This window comes from Eschrichtius robustus, chromosome 3 (assembly GCF_028021215.1).
Source record: "Eschrichtius robustus isolate mEscRob2 chromosome 3, mEscRob2.pri, whole genome shotgun sequence".
NCBI lineage: Eukaryota > Metazoa > Chordata > Mammalia > Artiodactyla > Eschrichtiidae > Eschrichtius > Eschrichtius robustus.
This window is the reverse complement of record NC_090826.1, coordinates 30,718,197-30,735,763: the sequence shown is the minus strand read 5'-3', so window position 1 is coordinate 30,735,763 and position 17,567 is coordinate 30,718,197. Positions and strand designations below refer to the sequence as shown.

General features: G+C 57.3%; 1 protein-coding gene across 1 annotated transcript in view; it reads left to right on the top strand.

The window, feature by feature from the left end:
• The window catches only part of EPHA10 (EPH receptor A10), a 39,828-nt gene extending 26,020 nt beyond the window's left edge, over positions 1 to 13,808 (top strand). The window contains exons 7-17 of the mRNA XM_068537880.1: positions 1,593 to 1,764; positions 5,711 to 5,819; positions 9,357 to 9,418; positions 9,565 to 9,690; positions 10,768 to 10,953; positions 11,416 to 11,477; positions 11,713 to 11,916; positions 12,177 to 12,326; positions 12,540 to 12,733; positions 13,387 to 13,542; positions 13,694 to 13,808. Coding sequence (XP_068393981.1) covers positions 1,593 to 1,764; positions 5,711 to 5,819; positions 9,357 to 9,418; positions 9,565 to 9,690; positions 10,768 to 10,953; positions 11,416 to 11,477; positions 11,713 to 11,916; positions 12,177 to 12,326; positions 12,540 to 12,733; positions 13,387 to 13,542; positions 13,694 to 13,808 — 1,536 coding nt within the window. The remainder of the gene's footprint in view (positions 1 to 1,592; positions 1,765 to 5,710; positions 5,820 to 9,356; positions 9,419 to 9,564; positions 9,691 to 10,767; positions 10,954 to 11,415; positions 11,478 to 11,712; positions 11,917 to 12,176; positions 12,327 to 12,539; positions 12,734 to 13,386; positions 13,543 to 13,693) is intronic.
• The last annotated feature ends 3,759 nt before the right edge of the window (positions 13,809 to 17,567 follow it).

Genomic DNA, 17,567 nt, shown 5'->3' with positions numbered 1-17,567 from the left:
GCTTTCAACTTAGCACTACGTGTGTCAGGACTTCACTCCCTCCTCAGTGACTCCAGGGAGTTCTTTGCTGAATCAGTCAAAGTTTTGGAATACGAGAAGTCTGGAGAGCTGTGAGTTGAGAGAGAGACAGAGAGAGACAGAGAGAGAAAGACAGAGAGAGTTGGGAGCTTTCAGCATAGAGATAGTAGCTGAAGCCAAGGGACCAGAAGGGATGACCGAGGGAGGGGGGCATGAGTGAGAAGAGAAGTCAGGGCAGAGCTCTGGGGATCCCTGATGTCTAGGAGACCGCAGTGAAGGTCACTGGGAAGGAGCTAGGCACGCAGCAGTTGCTTAGAAAGGGCTCATTGAACTGACACTTGGGGATCACAGCATAGATACAGTCCCAGCACTGAGCTGGGTGGATGCTTCCAGGCCCTTAGGGAGTTTGAAGTTGCTGGGAACAAAAACCCTTGAAAAGAGGAGCCAGTACAAAGGGGTTGTTTGAAAGCCTTCAGGAGCGTCTCATGGAGCCCGATGACCAGAAGTGGGGCTGGTGTCACGAGCTCCTCATGCCCACTTCTCTCTGTGCACCAGCTCCACCTCCTCTGCAGGGGCCTTGCTCCTAGCACCTGGCAGCTGCCGAGGCTGGCAGCCTTGCCCCTTTCCCCCTCCCCGCCCTGAGCCTGTCCTGTCTCATAGGTCATGCAGTCATTGCACTGTCTTTCGGTGGTTTGTTCAAATGCCCGGAAGGGAGATTCTGATTGGCCCAGCTTGGGTCAGAGTCTTCCCTGATTCCTGAATACCATGGCCCTAGAACTGGAGCCACAGGTATAGGGGAGGTGCACCTCTGGGGGCTGTGAGTGTGGCAGGGGATCTAATAAGGGGGTGTGGGCAGAGACAAAATAATGGTAGCATGTCCAGCAGGTACCATTATCAGATGTCTTGGGGGCAGGATGATGTAGAGCACAGCGCATGGGACCTGAAAGAATCGAGAAGGTGTCACCCCAACCCTTCTTTGATGTGAGCCTCACCTGTTAAAGGAGATAGGAATGCTGCTGTGAGGACGGTAGGAAGTTGGCTCCTATAGGGTCTAGCCCAGCAGCGGGCAGTGAGTGGACCGTTGCTGGGGGCCGTGGGAGAGCCTCTCTCCCCCTCTGAGCCCGATTCCTTATCTGTGAATCCATGCCTTGCAGGACATTGTGAAAGTCCGATGCCAAGGGGCAGGAAAAGCTGTGTGATCCGACAAGGGCCGAGCAGGTGTCAGGCCTCATTGTCTTCTTCTTTCCTCTGAGGGGTCAGGTGCAGCTCACCCTCTGGACTGCCAGACCCTGATGCCCTTCGTCCTAGCGTCCCTATGAAGGCCAGCATCTTCTCTAAAGTTTCTCTTACTTGGAGGTGGGGCTGTTCTCAGCTACAAGTACCACCGAGTATGGGTGGGAGCTCGTGGTGGAGAAAGGGGCTGGGGATCCCATGGAAGAAAGCTGTGGGATCTCCCCAAGACAAGTGGAGTTATTCCACCAGCCCAGGCTCCTCCCTACTCCTTTCCCCCGACGTTCTCCCAGGAGCGTGGGGCCAGCCCTGGGTCTGGGCCTCACTTCTCGGTCCCTTCCCAGGGTCAGAGTGAGCAGACTTACTCCACGGTGAAGACAGGGGAGCCTGCGGTCACCGTCACCAACCTCAAGCCGGCTACCCGCTACGTCTTTCAGATCCGGGCGGCTTCCCCGGGGCCCTCCTGGGAGACCCAGAGCTTCAACCCCAGCATTGAAGTGCAGACCCCGGGGGAGGGTAAGTGACGTGTCAAGTGAAGAGAAAACCCAGCCCGGGGCTGGAGCAGGGAGGCAAATTGTGTGTGGGGGGGGGTTATCTGTGCAATTAAGGGAACCTGCAGAACAGTTCAATCACAACCTAATTAATGGATGAATTTGGTTGGACTTCCCTGGCGGTTCAGTGGTTAAGACTTTGCGATTCTACTGCAGGGGGCACGGTGGAACTGGTCGGAGAACTAAGATCCCATGTGCTGCTCAGTGTGGCCAAAAAAAAAAAAAAAAAACACATGAATTTGGAATCCAGCAACTAGTGGCTTAGATTGGGTACCTGTCCTGGAGGAACTCAGAGGGGAGGGTCCCATGAACAACTATAAACCAGGTCTCAGCTGGTGTCTCCCTGCCTCTCAGGACCTCCCATGTCTCGTGGAAACATCCTGTGCCCTCTCCAAGATTCTTCTCTTTTCTTGGGAGAAAGTTTTGTCTCCTGGTCACTTCTTGCCCTTGACCGCTAAATTCTTGTTCCCATCCTGCTGCTTTGTCTCTGCCATGATACAGACTCAAACGTGGGTCCCCGTCCCTCTTCCCACTAGGCCTTACAGTGTGAAGCAGAGGGGTGAGGCCCAGCTCACCCTCTGGACTGCCAGGCCCTGACATCTATCATCCTAGCATCCAACCTTCCCTGAGGGTTGGGGCACATGAAGGGAGTTGCACCTGCAGCAGTAAACAAAACAAAACACCAGGAGAAGTGGTTAGGATTCGGCGCTTTCATTGCCAGGGCCCGGGTTCAATCCCTGGTCAGGGAACTAAGACCTCATGAGCTGCGTAGTGCGGCAAAAAACAAACAAAAAAACACCAGGAGAATTGTGCACTTTCAATGGGTGAATTGTATGGTATGAGAATAATTTCTCAATAAAGATGTTATCAAAACAAAGCAAAACAAAAGCTGAACATCAGATATTCCCAATCCTAAAGCAGCTCCAGCTCTTCGGCATGGTATGGTGCTACCCCCTCCTCCCTTGGCTTCCCTCCCCTGGTTCCTTTTCTCCCCACCCACCCCCAGTTCCCCCTCCTGATGCGTGCAGAGCATTTAGCGCTCTCTTTTGTTGTTCTCCTGCTGCTAACCCAGCCCTCAGGATCTCACCTCTATCTACCCCGAGCAGCTCATGAAAGTATTTTCCCGGACAAAGGCAGTTCCCCCTAAGAGGCATCCTGGCACCAGCTGTCAAGATAATAATTCTTTCCAACCTGCTACATGAGTCTAATCCAAGATAGGAAGAGTTCTGAGCCCGAAGGGAGGTGGAGATAAAATGTTGAGGGAGTTTGAGTTCTGGGAAAGGAAACAGCACTTCTTGCTCGAATGCCTGTCTCTGCCAGACCTCGGCCAGGTGCTGGCAAGAGATTAGAGCTGTGTCTTGAAGGCTGGGGAACGTCTGAGTGTGTGGAAGTGGGCAGGGAAGGCATTTTGGATAGAGGAAGCCATCAGAACAAAGGCTCGCGGGTTTGGCTGGAGTCGGTGTGGTGGAGGGCAGGAGCTGGGAGCCAGTAGCTGAAGAGGGCTGATGACTTCCCTTAATTTGGTGCTTCTTAGTCGGTAGATACACTGCTCAGCTTCCGGCCAGCCTCCTTTGCTGTGGCCCTGGCTATGGGGAGTGGTTTGCCAATCTGCAGAGCACTTTTCCCAGTGAGCTGTGACCCCAAATCAGGATCACGAGGAAGGACCGTGCTTCACCGCTGTATTAGTTACCCGTTGCTGTGTAGCAAATTACCCCAAAACTCAGCGGCCAAAAGCAACAGACATTTATTATCTCATGGTTTCCTTGGGTCAGGAATATGGGCAAGGCTTAGCTGGGTGCCACCTGTCTCAGGTCTCTCAAAGGCTGCAATCAAGGTGTCCTCTGGGGCTGCGGTCATCTCCAGGCATACCTGGGGTGGAGTGGGGAGGGGGCGTCTGCCACCCTGCTCGGGCTCTTGCTGGCTGTTTGCGGGAGGCAGGCACATGCCTCCTGGGCTTCTCCAAGGGCTATTTATAACCCAGCAACTAGATTCTTCCCGAGACTGTGAGAGAGAGGGAGAGCAAGAGGGCACCCGAGACAGAAGCCAGTCTCTTGTAACCTAATCATGGAGGTGACATCCCATCACTTTTGTCGTACTCTGTTCATGAGAAGCAAGTGACTATGTTCAGCCCACACTCAAGGGGAAGGAACACCAGGAGGTGGAGAATCCAGGAGGGCCATCGCAGAGGCTGCGGACCACAACCACTTTTATCTCCATCCTCAGTTTCCGCGTCCACATGGATACTTCATTTCAAACAGTCCTTGGCAACTCCACCGCCTGCTGCCACCAGCTGGACCCTGGACCCAGTTCCCCATCTCTGAAAATGTGGGCTCTGAAATCTTCTCTTTGACCCTGACCTTGTTGGCCTCTAACTCTCCCTTCCTCTTCTATCCCTCTTCCTCACTTGCTCTGTGACATCCTAATAGCAGCTCTTGGGATCTGACCTCATCTCCCAGGCTCTCAGCCCCTCCTGTGCCCACAATCATCTCTCCCCAGTGAGCACAGATTCTCCTGGCAGAAACACTCCCCACCTCTGCTGGCCCGGATTCCCCGGACATCGTGCTGCACCTGCCCCGCTGGTCCCCAGGCTTGGCTGTCCTCCTCTGTCCCTCGCCAAGGCTGCCTGCAGAGTTGTATTTTTCTAATCTCAGTTTAGTCTTCAGGGCTGCGTAGCACTTTCCCCGTCCTCGACAGTGACCCCAAACTGTCACCTCTCTCAAGCACCTCCCCTCCCTCCCCGCTCCCGACCCAACAGATCCCCTCATTCCTCTCCCTGTGGGCAGGAACTCTGTCTAGTGCTCCCTCTCCCTGTTACCCTCAGGATATCCTGGCTCATACTCCTGGCCTAGCATTCAAGGACCTTCCGGTTCTGTCTCCCCGCCCAGTTCCCTTCACCCTCCCGCCCTCCAGCTTCATACCTTCATACGGTGTGTCTGCATCTCTGCCTCCCGGCAGTCTGTTTTCCAGCCACACGGGATGACCTGCCGTTTTCCAGACCCAGCAGGTGCATCTAAGCATCGTCAACAACACTTTCAATCTTCCAGGTCCAGTGCAGATGACGCCTTCTCTGCAAACCTTCCTCGCTGGCTTTAGGAAGAAATTATCATGCCTCTGCTCAGCTCTGCTCATGTCTCTGTTTCTTTTTTTCATTCTACAGTTAAGATTTTTCATTTCTGTCTCCCGCACTGGTCGGTACACCCCTCCAGAGCAGGGATTTTGGCTCATCCATTGCTATCTCCCCAGAACTAGTGCCAGCCTGGCACACATGTTGGATGGATGGATGGATGGATGGATGGATGGATGGATGGATGGATGGATGGATGGGGCTGAGAGCCTGGCTCTTCCCCTGGGGAAACAGTTCAAAGCAGAGGCTTTAGGAATCAGGTTCGAATCTTACGTTCCCTGTTTGTTAGCTGTGTGACCTTGGGCAAATTACACAGCTTTTCTCGGTGTCAGTTTCCTTAGCTATAAAATGGAAACAGTAACACCTTACTGGCTTGGATCGCTTAGTCTTGAATGGAGCAAGTGTGCATTAAATGTTAACTCATCACTATTGCTGGTGACAGTTCTGGATTGGGGCTGGGGAGCTTGGACGAGAGGCCATCCCCCTGCAGAGCTACCTTCACTGTGCATCAGAAAGGCAAAAAGGGAGGCCTGGGCCTGCCTGTCTGGATGCCTGCTCCTCTCTCTCAGAGCTGGGCTGCAGTGGAAGTGCCTTGCCCTGGGAAAGGAGGAAGCTCCAGGTGCCACTGTGGCTGGTGGGGCTGCCTTGGTCCCTTGCCGCCGGGAGGCCGGGCCGGGTGCGGAGGTGCTGTGGGAATCCTGCTGTGGGGTGAGGACAGGAGTCTGTCCTGGAGCTTCGCCGGGAGCCTGGTCCTCTGCGTCTCTCAACCTCGTGGTTTCCCTCCCAGCTGCCTCGGGGTCCAAGGACCAGAGCCCCGCAGTCGTCGTCACCATCGTGACCATCTCAGCCCTCCTCGTCCTGGGCTCTGTGATGAGCGTGCTGGCCATTTGGAGGAGGTAGGTGGCTGGTCCCAGCCTGGATGACGCCTGATGGGCCATGTCCCTGCGCACATTCACATGTGCTCACAGGCACCCGTGTCTGTATCTGCATTTGCACCTGTGCGGACGTGCACGGGCGAGCACACCGCTGTGTAGATGCAGGCGTGGCTGGTGTGGTGCTGGCCCTCCCCCCACCGTCCCGACCCCCTGCTCCTGCAGTCGGCAGCGTGGCAGCCAGCACGGCAGCTAGCTCAGCCGCTCTGGGATGAAGGGGATTTAGCTCCTTAACTCATTAAATGTCAGAAGGCATCGCTGAGGATGGAATCAAGCTCCAGCTGCTCCGGTCTGATTAGGATCCTCCTGAGGTGCTCAGAGGCCCCCAGCCCCTGTCCCCAAGGGATCTGGAGGCCCTTCAACACAGGCAAAGGGAAGAAAGGCAGAAATTGTGTGTGTGTGTGTGTGTGTGTGTGTGTGTGTGCGCGCGTGCGCACGTGCAGGGAGAACAGGGAGGGGAACTCATAAGCCAGAAACCCCCAACCCCCAGCAGAAGGAAGCTGGCAGAGTGGGCAGAGAAAGGGGATGGGAGGAGGGGCAAAGATGTGGAGCTTGGGTCCGGCTCAGGGAAGATTTTGGCCCTCTGGCGTGCAGCAGAAATCTCATGGCATATATATCGCCCTCCTCCCCGAGGCCACAATCTGCCACATGCAGAGGCACCCCGGGCGGGTTCCAGGCTGGGGCTGAGGTCAGCAGACTGGAGGGGCTGGAAAGTCTGCATGTGACAGGCTGGAGTGGGGGGAGCAAAGGAGAGAAATGGGCTGGCCCCGGAGCCACACGTCAGCATCCTGGAACTGCCTGCGGGCTGGAGGGACCATGGGCTTTCACTTGGCTCGGAGGGGACTATTTGATTGGTCTCGAATGAGGTGCTGAAAGAGACTGAGGAGGAGAGAATCTGGGAGCCAGCTCTGCCCGGGCCAGGTGAGTCAGGAAGGCGGGACAAGAGCAGAATCTCCTTCCTCACAGAGCTTAAGGGTCCTTATATGAGACCTGTTGGAAAAGCGGGAATGGACAGGAGTTGAGAGCATCTTGTCCTGGCTGTGAGCTCAGGGTCTCTGGGAGGCAGAAGGAGGAAAGGGGAGAGAGGTGAGCAAGGAGGGCCTCTTCAGGCAGACTCTACAGAACAGGGGCAGCTGCCCAGGAGCTCCTCGGAGACAGATGCACTAGAGCAGGCAGAGTAAGCCAGGGGTGGATTTCAAAACCTGCTCAGAACCAAACGGCACCAAAATGAGCGTCTGCCCGGTCTAGCGCTGATGGGCGGAGAGGCACACATCTCCAGCACGTGTCCCAGCTTTGCGGACAGTAGCGTCTCCCTCAGCCGTCTCCTCCTCTCGGAGTCTCTGCGGCATCCGCTCTGTGCAGTGGGCTGCTCACCTCCGCTTTCCCTCCCCAGTCCATCTTGCGTCACCCAGTGGAAGCTTCTCATTTTCTCTGCCACCACTCCTCCAGCCACTCAACCTTGCCCCCTTCATCCCTCGTTACCTCTCCTGGGTGTTCCCCTCATTCATGGAAGTCCTGTTCCCGTGCTGGATGAGTTCAGTAGCCATTGGACGACCTGCCCCACCCCTTGGCCTCTGGGTTCTTGGACTCCCTTGTTTCCATGGACCTTCTCTCCTATTCCACCTCAGCTGCCCTCTCCCATCTCCTGACGTGGCCGTCACCCCCAATACTGACACCAGTTCTGCTTTTGCCCCGCAGACTCCCCGTCCTTGCTGCTCGCTCCCTCAGCCGTGTCTGCTGCACCTGCTCTCTAACAGCATCCTTAACCCCTCAGCTTCTCGCCCCCGAGTCTACACACCTGCCTATCTCTGCATCCATCGTCCCCCTCCTTTTGCTCTAGAGGAGGTGCCATTCTCCCGGCCAGGATCTTCTACCTGTGACCTTACTTCCTACCATCTCAGGAACCCATTACTATTGATAATGTCCACTTCTTCCCCACATGATAGCTAACGTTTATTTAGTGCTTAGTAAGCTCTTGGCACCAGTGTGATCGGGCAGGGATGTCTTTATCCTGGTTTTATTAAAGAGAAAACCCAGCCACCTGGTCCCACAGACAGAGAGCGGACGACCTAGGGAGCCGGTCGTCAGATTCCGGAGCCCATGCTGGCGACCGCCATCGTGACCACTCCGTACTACGGGACAGCCTCCTCTTTCCCACTGGTGTCGAAACGTGGTCACCTCTCTCCTGTCTCCCCTAACCCCTCCTCCTAGAGCCTTCACGTGGCCTCGCTCCTCTGCTCCACTTTTTCTTTCCTTGCTTCCTGTGATATCGCCCGCCACCTCCCCCCACCCCCGCCCCCGATTTCCCTTCTGTTTCCCTCCAGTTTCTCTGGTGGTTCTTTCATGATCTCCTCCATGGCATCCTTCTCCTCTACCCAATTTTTAAATGGTGGGCGTCCTCAGACTTGTCCCCTGTCCCACTTCTCAGGCTCCCTCCCCTCCCTGGGCAATGCCTCCAGCTCCAGAACTTGTATCTCCAGAGCACGCCTCTCTGCCAAACGCCAGACACACACATAGCTAACTCCCTGCTCGTTGATCGTCCCTGCTTTTACCAGAGGCCCTGCAAACTCAAATGTCTAAATGAGAACTCCCGATCTCAGTAACTGGTACACCCCACACCCCGCTGGGCAAGCTGGAACACGAGTTTTCCAACCTTCCCCCTCTCCCTCTCTGCCTTCCAGCCATCTCCAAGCCCTGTGGCCCTGTCACCTAAATGTGACTTGAGCCCCCTTTTCTCCGAGTCCATGGTCACCACATAGCCCGAGCCACTGCCGTCTCCTGCGGAGACACAGCAGCAGTGGGGATGATCTTCCTAAAATGCAAATTGAACCTTGGCTCAAAACCCCCCAGGGGGTTCTGGGGCCTCTCCTCTGCCCCCAGAATAAAGCCAAAGTCTTTATCTGGGCCTGCAAGGCCCTGCCTCATGGGGCCCCAAATGCCAGCCTGTGGCTTTGTTGATCATGATGCAGTCCTTTGGTCCATGGCTGCCTCTGTCTCAGGAAGCCATCCTTGATGGCCCCGGCCACGTCAGATCCATCTGTTAGGTGTTCCCCACAGCGCACCACCCTTCTTTGCTTGGACCTGTGAGTGGGCTTGTGGTTCCTTCTCAATGTTTGTTTTCTTGACTAGACTGAAAGCTGCCCCTGGGTACAAGGTCTGCCTGTTTTGTTCAGCTGTAGGCAGGGGAGCAGCTTGGGCTTGAAGTCAGGGCATGGATTTGGGTGCCTCTGGAGTTGCAAGAATACACTGTGTCTCAAAGTGAAAATAACTAGGAATGCGGAGGCGGGTGAGGGGTTAGGTCTGGGGCTAGGGTTGTATGTGTGATGTGGGGAGAAGCTTTCAGACCAGCAGGACAAAAAGGCCCCTCCCCTGGGGCACAGACCTTATCCTTTCAGAGGGACAGAGAGGTGCCACCCTGGGTGCTGGTGAGATGGGAAGGGCTGGGACAGCCTGGCTCAAAGAATGACTACGGACCCCCCGGTCCCCAACCCCCTACCCCAGGACCTGCAGCTATGGCAAAGGAGGTCGGGATACCCATGATGAGGAGGAGCTGTATTTCCACTGTGAGTTGTCTGGGCCTGACGCGGGGCGGGGCGGCACCACCCTACCTTACCCCTCAATCCGCTTCCTTGCTGCCATTGCATAACCCCCACTCCTCCAGTCGTGGAGGCCCCTTGTCTCACCCCCCTCTCTTTCCCTGCTTTCCCAGTCAAAGTCCCAACTCGCCGCACATTCGTGGATCCCCAGAGCTGTGGGGACCCACTGCTGGCTGTTCATCTGTTTGCCAAGGAGCTGGATGCGAAAAGCGTCACACTGGAGAGGAGCCTTGGAACAGGCAAGCTAGGCACCCAGGAAGCCTTGTCCGTTGGGAAGCCCCGCCTCCGCCCCCTCCCAGCCCTCTCTTGAAGCCCCTCCTCCATCCCACCCCGTCTCTATCCTGTAAGCCCACCTCCACCCCATGTCCCGCCCCCATTTCTGGAGGCCCCGCCTCTACCCAGTCCCCACCCTGTCCAGAAAGGGCCCCCTCCACATCAAGCTGGACCTCCGTCCACCAGGGTCCAGGGAAGGAGGTGGCAGAGGAGTCCGTGACCCTGCCTTCCTACCCTTTGCCTGTTCCCCAGGGTCAGAATTCTCTCCATTCAGGCCCTTTCAGAGCTGGCTCTGCAGACTGCCACTGGCAGAAGTTTGGTCCCAGGCCTTCAAGGGATGATGGGGAGGGGCCTTTGCAAGCTTGGGGACCAGACGTACCTGAGTTCTAGTTCTGGCTCTACCACTGACCAGCTGTGTGACCAGGGGTACGTCCCTTTTCTGCTTTGAGCCTCAGTTTCTCATCTGTTAAATGGGCATGATATCTGCCTCAGACAGAGCTGATGTGGGGGCTTTCCAGCACTCAGCCCAGGGCCGGGTTCACAGTGGGTGCGTGCTCTCTAACGGTCAGTCCCCTTGCTTCCTTTTTTCCTGTCTGCAAACCCTCAGCCCCTACACTAAGGCAGCGCTTTCACCAGGAGCCTGACACTCTTCCCTGGCACTGTCAGCAGACTCGCTGGGTAGAGACCAGAAAGGGGCAGCGTGGCAGAATAGATGCCATCGTTACCCTTCCTGGGTCACCCTGGGCCTCGGATGTGCTGGCATGTGCAGCGTCCTCTCTGTGAGGCTTTGGAATTTCCCGCCGAAGCAGGCAGGGAGGACTCCCCATTTCACAGAGGAGAAAACCGAGGCGAAAAGAGGGAAAGAGCAGAAGCCCACGTCACACGGCTGGTACTCAGTTTACCAGGATTTGAAATCAGGAGACCCGAGTCCCAGGCCAGAAACGGCCCATGATCCAGAAGCTGCTTTCTCCTCGGCTCACCCTGCCCAGGTTGGCCGAGGGCGCGGCCTCCGGGGGGGTGTCTGAGGTGCTCTTTCCCCCCAGGGCGGTTTGGGGAGCTGTGCTTCGGCTGCCTGCAGCTTCCGGGCCGCCAGGAGCTCCCCGTGGCCGTGCACACGCTGAGGGAGGGCTGCTCCGACTTGCAGAGGCTCAGCTTCCTGGCCGAGGCCCTCACCTTGGGCCAGTTCGACCACAGCCATGTGGTGCGGCTGGAGGGCGTTGTCACCCGAGGTAGGGCCCGTGCTCCACCAGTGCGGGAGGAGATGACGGGGGTGGGAGGTGGAGGTGTGCCGTGCCCCCAGGCCCTCTGCTCAGTCATGAGAGGGAGCCCTGACGCTGCCCACCATGGAGAGAAGGGCTCAGCTCTCCTTCGCTGACTCTGGGTGGCCTCTCGGACCCTGCGTGATTTTTGGACGTGTGGTGACACTCGGTGGGGTTGGATCACTTGGACCTTCAGTGATCTCCCTCAGCTAACTTGGTGCAGATCCTCACCTTGGCCTTTGTTCCCCTCAGATGCCACCTCTTTTGCTCTTCAGCACAGAGGGTCCTGGGCTGGGCAGGAGGGCGGCAAGACTCAGGGAGCTTGGCCTTGGTTCTGGCCATCTTGGCGGGGTCTGGGGCCCAGGTGGGGGAGCACATGTGCTCACAGAGGGCAGCAGGCACCTTAGCGTGTGTTCCCCTCCCTGGGTACAGGAAGCACCTTGATGATCGTCACTGAGTACATGAGCCATGGGGCCCTGGACGGCTTCCTCAGGGTGAGTGGCCTGCGCCCTGCGGGGTACTGATGACCATGATATTCTTGGTCCCTCACTTTTCCCTTTGGTGGGACTTGGGGTTGGCCTCATTCCCTATAAAGATGCCCACTGGCCAGGCTGACCTGGCAGGTCACATGGCAAACTGAAGCCCAGAGAGGGCCAGTTGACTTCCCTGGGGTCACCCAGCAACCGGGGAAGCGAGAGTGCAGCCTGGCCTCGCTCTCCTCTCTCACAGCGGCATGAGGGCCAGCTGGTGGCTGTGCAGCTGATGGGGCTGCTGCCCGGCCTGGCCTCGGCCATGAAGTACCTGTCGGAAATGGGCTACGTCCACCGGGGCCTGGCGGCCCGCCGGGTGCTGGTCAGCGGCGACCTCATCTGCAAGATCTCCGGCTTTGGGCGGGGACCTCGGGACCGAGCAGAGGCTGTCTACACCACCATGGTGAGGAGCCCTTCCCTCGGCAAACTGCCCTGGAGTCCCCATCTCCCCACATCCCCCTTTCTGGCTGTGTCAGGGTCACTCCTGCCCCTCCATCCAGTTGTCCGTGCCAGTGTGGGCCTCGCCTGCGGTCAGCCTGTGGGCCTTCCCTAGATGAGCAGCCGGGGAGACGGCAGGTGGGGCTGGATCTGTGGCTCTGCGGGTGGGGAACCCTGGCTGTGACCTGGTCCCCTCCTGCCCCTGACCTGCCTGCCTGCCCGCAGAGCGGCCGGAGCCCGGCGCTGTGGGCCGCCCCCGAGACGCTTCAGTTTGGCCACTTCAGCTCCGCCAGTGATGTTTGGAGCTTCGGTGTCGTCATGTGGGAGGTGATGGCCTTTGGGGAGCGGCCCTACTGGGACATGTCTGGCCAAGACGTGAGTGACACCCGTGGCTGCTCCTTGCCTTCCGGTCCTGTTGCTCCCTGACCTCTGCCCATTAACCCTTGACCTGTTAGCCCCAGGCCCCTCTTCACTGTCTACTTGCTTCCAGCCCTGCCTGGTCACCCCTCGAGCCTTCCTTGGGATGGGGTGAGTGTGTGTATTGCGGGGCCTAAAACCTCCTGTCTGCCCGCCACCCCCATGGCCCAGGTGATCAAAGCCGTGGAGGATGGCTTCCGGCTGCCGCCCCCCAGGCACTGCCCCTCCCCCCTGCACCGACTGATGCTTGACTGCTGGCAGAAGGACCCAGGTGAGCGGCCCAGGTTCTGCCAGATCCATGGCCTCCTGAGCAAGATGGTGCAGGATCCAGAGCCCCCGAAGTGTGCCGACACTACCTGTGCCAGGTACAGCTGTCACGTCGCTTGTCCCAGGTACATTCCCATGTATCTCCAACCATACCAGACGTAGCAGAACTCTCACCTGTCCAAGAACACCCCCCCCCCACCGCCACCATTTACAAGTACAGCTGCCCCACCTGTCCTCCCCCACCAGTCCAGGTACGACTGCTCGCTCAGGTACCCCAGATAGATCTAATACTCCCACCTGCCTTAGGCATGTATAACTTTTCCTCTTAGTCACTTCTGCTTGTCCTGGGTTTTGCCCCACGTATCCCAGGTACGGTGACCACATACATAAATGTGGTAATAGTCCTAACATATCTGTAGTTCCAATAAATAAAATAAGTGAAATTAGTATTGGTTGTCCCCAGTACCAGTCACTTCCCAAACTCTCCTAGGTACATCCTACCCAAGACTGTTGCAGATACTCCCGGTGCCTTTACCTGGCTCCTATGCAGCTCACTCTCTGCCAGCCTGAGCATCGTGAGCCCTCGCCTGCTCTGAGAATACCTAGAGCCCTGTGTGAGCCAGGCCTGTCGTAGGGCTCGGTCATCTTCCCCTTCTCCTGTCCTTTCTCAGACAGCCTCTCCTCAGGAGAGTGACCGGGTCTGGGCCCCAGGTCCCTGCTGTCGACTGACCACTGCTTCTCTGCTCCCCAGGCCTCCCACGCCCCTGGCGGACCGTGCCTTCTCCACCTTCCCCTCCTTTGGCTCCGTGGGCGCGTGGCTGGAGGCCCTGGACCTGGGCCGCTACAAGGACAGCTTTGCTGCCGCCGGCTATGGGAGCCTGGAGGCTGTGGCCACCATGACTGCCCAGTGAGTCTAAGGGGCCCAGACGTAGCAGAACTCTCTACCAGCATGGGAGGCCCAGCCTGTCCTGATTCCGGTTCCCTGGCCGGGAAGGGGGTGGGAGGGACAGCAGAAGGTGGGGAAGAGCCAGCTGGTTCTGACCCGCCCTTCTTCGCAGGGACCTGGTGAGCCTGGGCATCTCATCGGTGGAACACCGGGAGGACCTCCTCAGCGGGATCAGTGCCCTGCGGGCCCGGGTGCTCCAGCTGCAGGGCCGGGGGGTGCAGGTGTGAGCGGCCCCACTCTTCCAGGCCAGGACCCCAGGGGGCTCCAGCCCCCAGCCTTGCCCGGGACCCCCGCCAGCTGCACTCCACCCGTGCGGAAGTGAGCTCCCAGAGCTTGTGTGGAGCCCCGGTTTCCCCCATTTCCCTGCCTTCTGCCCCCATTTCCCCCAGTCTGAGCACCTTGGCTGACGCAGTCCCCCCTGGAAAAAAGGTTCAAAACCTGGGGAGGATCCCTGAGATAACGGTGGGAGGAAATGCAGGGTCTCAGAGACCAAGGTGGGCAGGGGCAGGGAGGAAGACGTAGCTTTAAATGGCCCGATTCATGCCCTTCTGTCTTCCATACCCCCTGGGGTCTGGGGCCTACTCCAAAGGGTGCCCCACTTTCCCACAGACCACTGGCCAGCAGGCAGCACAGGTCCCTGGTGGATGGGCTCCTGTTAGTGACCACAGCTGCCTGGCCGCCAATCCTGATGGGCCATGGGGCCTCAGCTCCCTGTATTCCAGCTGGGCCCCGTCTGGACACTGGTCCCGAGGCCCAGGCAGGCAAAGGTGGTGCTGAGCTCAGGGGCTGGACCCCGAGGGCCCCGGACTTAGGAGCTGATTTCTGCTTCCCCCACCCTTGGGCTGACCATTCAGGGTGAGGGTGAGAGTGAGGGTCCCGGTGTTCCCCTGAGGCCCCACTAGGTGCCCCCCACCCCCTTTGCTTTCCTTGTATAAACTCACCGGCCAGGACATCTGGGAAGAGCATGAGGAGAGCTGTTTTCTCCCCGGGGCCCCAAGAGCTTTGCTCCCCAGCCTTGGGGGGTGATGAAGACATGACTCTCAGAGACGGAGCTTCTCTCGCTAACAGGCTGGTCCAACCCTTACCGTACAGGTGGGGAAGACAAGACCTAGTGAGGAGTCAGGGCCAGAGCTGGGGTTGAACCCCTGTGCCCAACTCCCGATCTGGAGAGAGTCCTTGGTCCTGCCCTGTGTCACCAACACTCTTTCCTGAGGCAGCCCAGGGGTACTCTGAGGTGACCCCCTCTTTGCAGGCTCCATCCCCTGCACCCAGCCTCCCATGGAGTACCTCCTCCCTCTGGCCCCTCTTCTGCGGGGCTTTGGCACAAGTAGTTGCACTGAGCTGAGTCCAGAGTTCCTTATCCAGGAAGGCTTCCCAGAGGCGGGGGTGATCGTGAGGCCAGGGCTTTTGTGGCACAGAAGGAAGGCAACTGGGTCTGGATAGGGTCACCCCTGACCTATGCCTGCTGTGGGTTTGGCTGCGCGTGGGTCGGGTGGGATGGGGTGGGAAGGAAACAAGGGCTACAGGAAGGGGTGAAGGAGACACAGCCGGCCCTTGGAGGAGGGCCCAGACGAGGCGGGGAGGTGAACTCAGGCTCCAAGAACTACTACACGTCCCCCACGGGAGACCTTGGGGCCTGCGGGCCGGACACTTCTGATGATGTGTGTATATGGAGGGGTGTCTGGAAAGGTTCCTTGGCTGAGAGTCTGATGCATCCATTGAACAGGGCTTTGGAGAAGCCGGGGGAGGACTCTTTCCTTAGGGTTGGTGGAGTTTTCCGCAGGCCAAGATGGAGGGCCTAGGACAAGAGGAGTCCAAGCAGAGGGGCCAGCATGAGAAGGAGCCTGGAGGGTGGGAGATGCAGTACATCTCTGGGGAGTGCTCCGTGGTGGGGGACGGTGCCTCTCAGCAGTGCCTTTGGCCTCATTCTGCCAGCAGGGCAGGCGTCCCCCCACCCCCACTGTCCATCTCCTGAGCACCTGCCCCAGCTCAGTGTCCTGGGCAGTGCTAGGGGAGGCCGAGATATTGCTTCTACCTTTGACAGAGCTGGAGGGTCCCTTGCCAGTGCCCTCCAGGATCTGCCCCGAGGGAAGTCTGGAAAGGACATACCAGCATCCTGTGGAGGGAGCCTCATTCCCATCTCCAGCTACATCAGTCATGCCCTGAAGGTCAGAGTCCCCTCCCCATCCCCCCGCTGTCCTGCAGAGTCCCCTGGCTGTGTTGGCAGGACTTCGGTGTCCAGGGTAGACCTCCCTTCCACTGAGGAGTGAGGTCCCAGCATCCTGATGGGTCCCAGGCCTCAGCCCTGCACAGGTGCCGGCAAGATGCAGGCTGATGGCTCCCTGGGAGCCCTCTACAGATCTATTTTTATATGGACCTTATTCACTGGATAGAGAGGTGGCCTGCAACCCCCCAGCACCCATATCTGAGCCCATCCAGGGAGGGAAAGGGCTGGTTGGGGGGGTGGGGAAAGTGTTTTCCTTTGATTAATTCTGGAGGTGTTTTTATAGTTCTTGGGTTCTATATGCAGGACAAAGTAATAAAAACTTGTCTGTGGTATGGTGCCTCTCAATGACAGTTGCTTAACTGTTAAGTAACTTGTGTGGGAGGGTTTCGCCCCCCCGCCTCCCCCCGCCCTGCCACAGGGGTCTCCAAAGTGTGTGTCTGAGATCTCTGGGCAAGAGACACATTTAGGAAGTAGACCACAGGACAGTGTGATCAGGGTTTACCCTAGGGGCGAGCACTGGGTGGCTTCCCCGAGGGGGCAGCACTCCGTGGTGGTGCCGTTCCCGGAGATGGACCACGTAAGGGGAGGGGAAGCAGGTTGAGCAGCGGTGTGGGAAATGACGAGCTCGGGTCTGGACCAGGCTGCAATGTATGTCTGACACTGTGAATAAATGATGCTTAGGTGATGTCCTAGCACAGCCTCCACAAGAACTAGCTCTTCATGTGACTAATTGAACCTAACTGTTCATAAGGCAACACATTTGGACTTCTTTCAACAGGATGTCCCAAGTAGGGCTTTTGGAACGATCAGGGGGGCCTGTAGGGCAAAGAATGAAACTACTGTTCATTGGAACTCTAGGGTTCCTGGAAACTCCCCTGGTGAGGGGGAGGACGCCAGGCCTCATCCTCCCGTCAATCCAGAGCAGCTCTGCTTTTATTCACTTTATAGACGCAGCAGAGGCTACAAAGTAAACTGCCCACAGGGATGAGGTAAGAATTCCTTTGAACGGGAAGAGGTCTCTGAGGGCCAAGGAAAAGCGCTACACAGCTCCTGTTGACTGTGGCCCGCGTCGCTAGGTATTTTTTGGTGGCTAGTGACCATTTTTGTGAAATCTCACAATTTTTAAATTGTTAGCAATTAATTTGAAAAGACAAAATCCAAACAAACAGTGAAAAGCGTTTGCGGCCCTTTTTGGTCTGTGGGCTGGCGGTAAGGTTTGAATTTTCCTTGCCGCATCCCTGCCCTGTGATAGTTCAACCCATGCCTTAAGTCCTGGGATGGGGAGCTCATTACCTTCTCCAAGCCAACTCCTCTTATACGGAATGAAGGACTGCTCCATCTTTGTCATGTGACTGGTATTTATTAGGGACCTGTTACATACTACACATTCCCTGCAATTGGGTCTAGGCAGTAGTGCAGTTGGAGCCAAACTAGGGTGAGGGTGGCTTTGAGTAAAGAATGTTGGATCCTAAGAAGTGTTTTCTTGGTCAGGCTCTACTTAACAACAGTGTACCAGATGATGAAGGAAAAGGTGGTAGAAGCCTCAGCTTTGGTGACTTAATCACTTGAAGTGAGTAACCTCTACTCTAAATACTGTCAGTCAGTCACTGACTCAAGGGCCTTCCCCCTAAACTGTCAACACTGATGACCTGCTGAACCGTGACCCCAGTCTGTCTTCTCTTCCACCATGAGCCCCACATTGATCGTTTCGGCGAAGAGCGAATTCCAGGAGGGCAGATCTGCCACAGCCTGGAGCTTG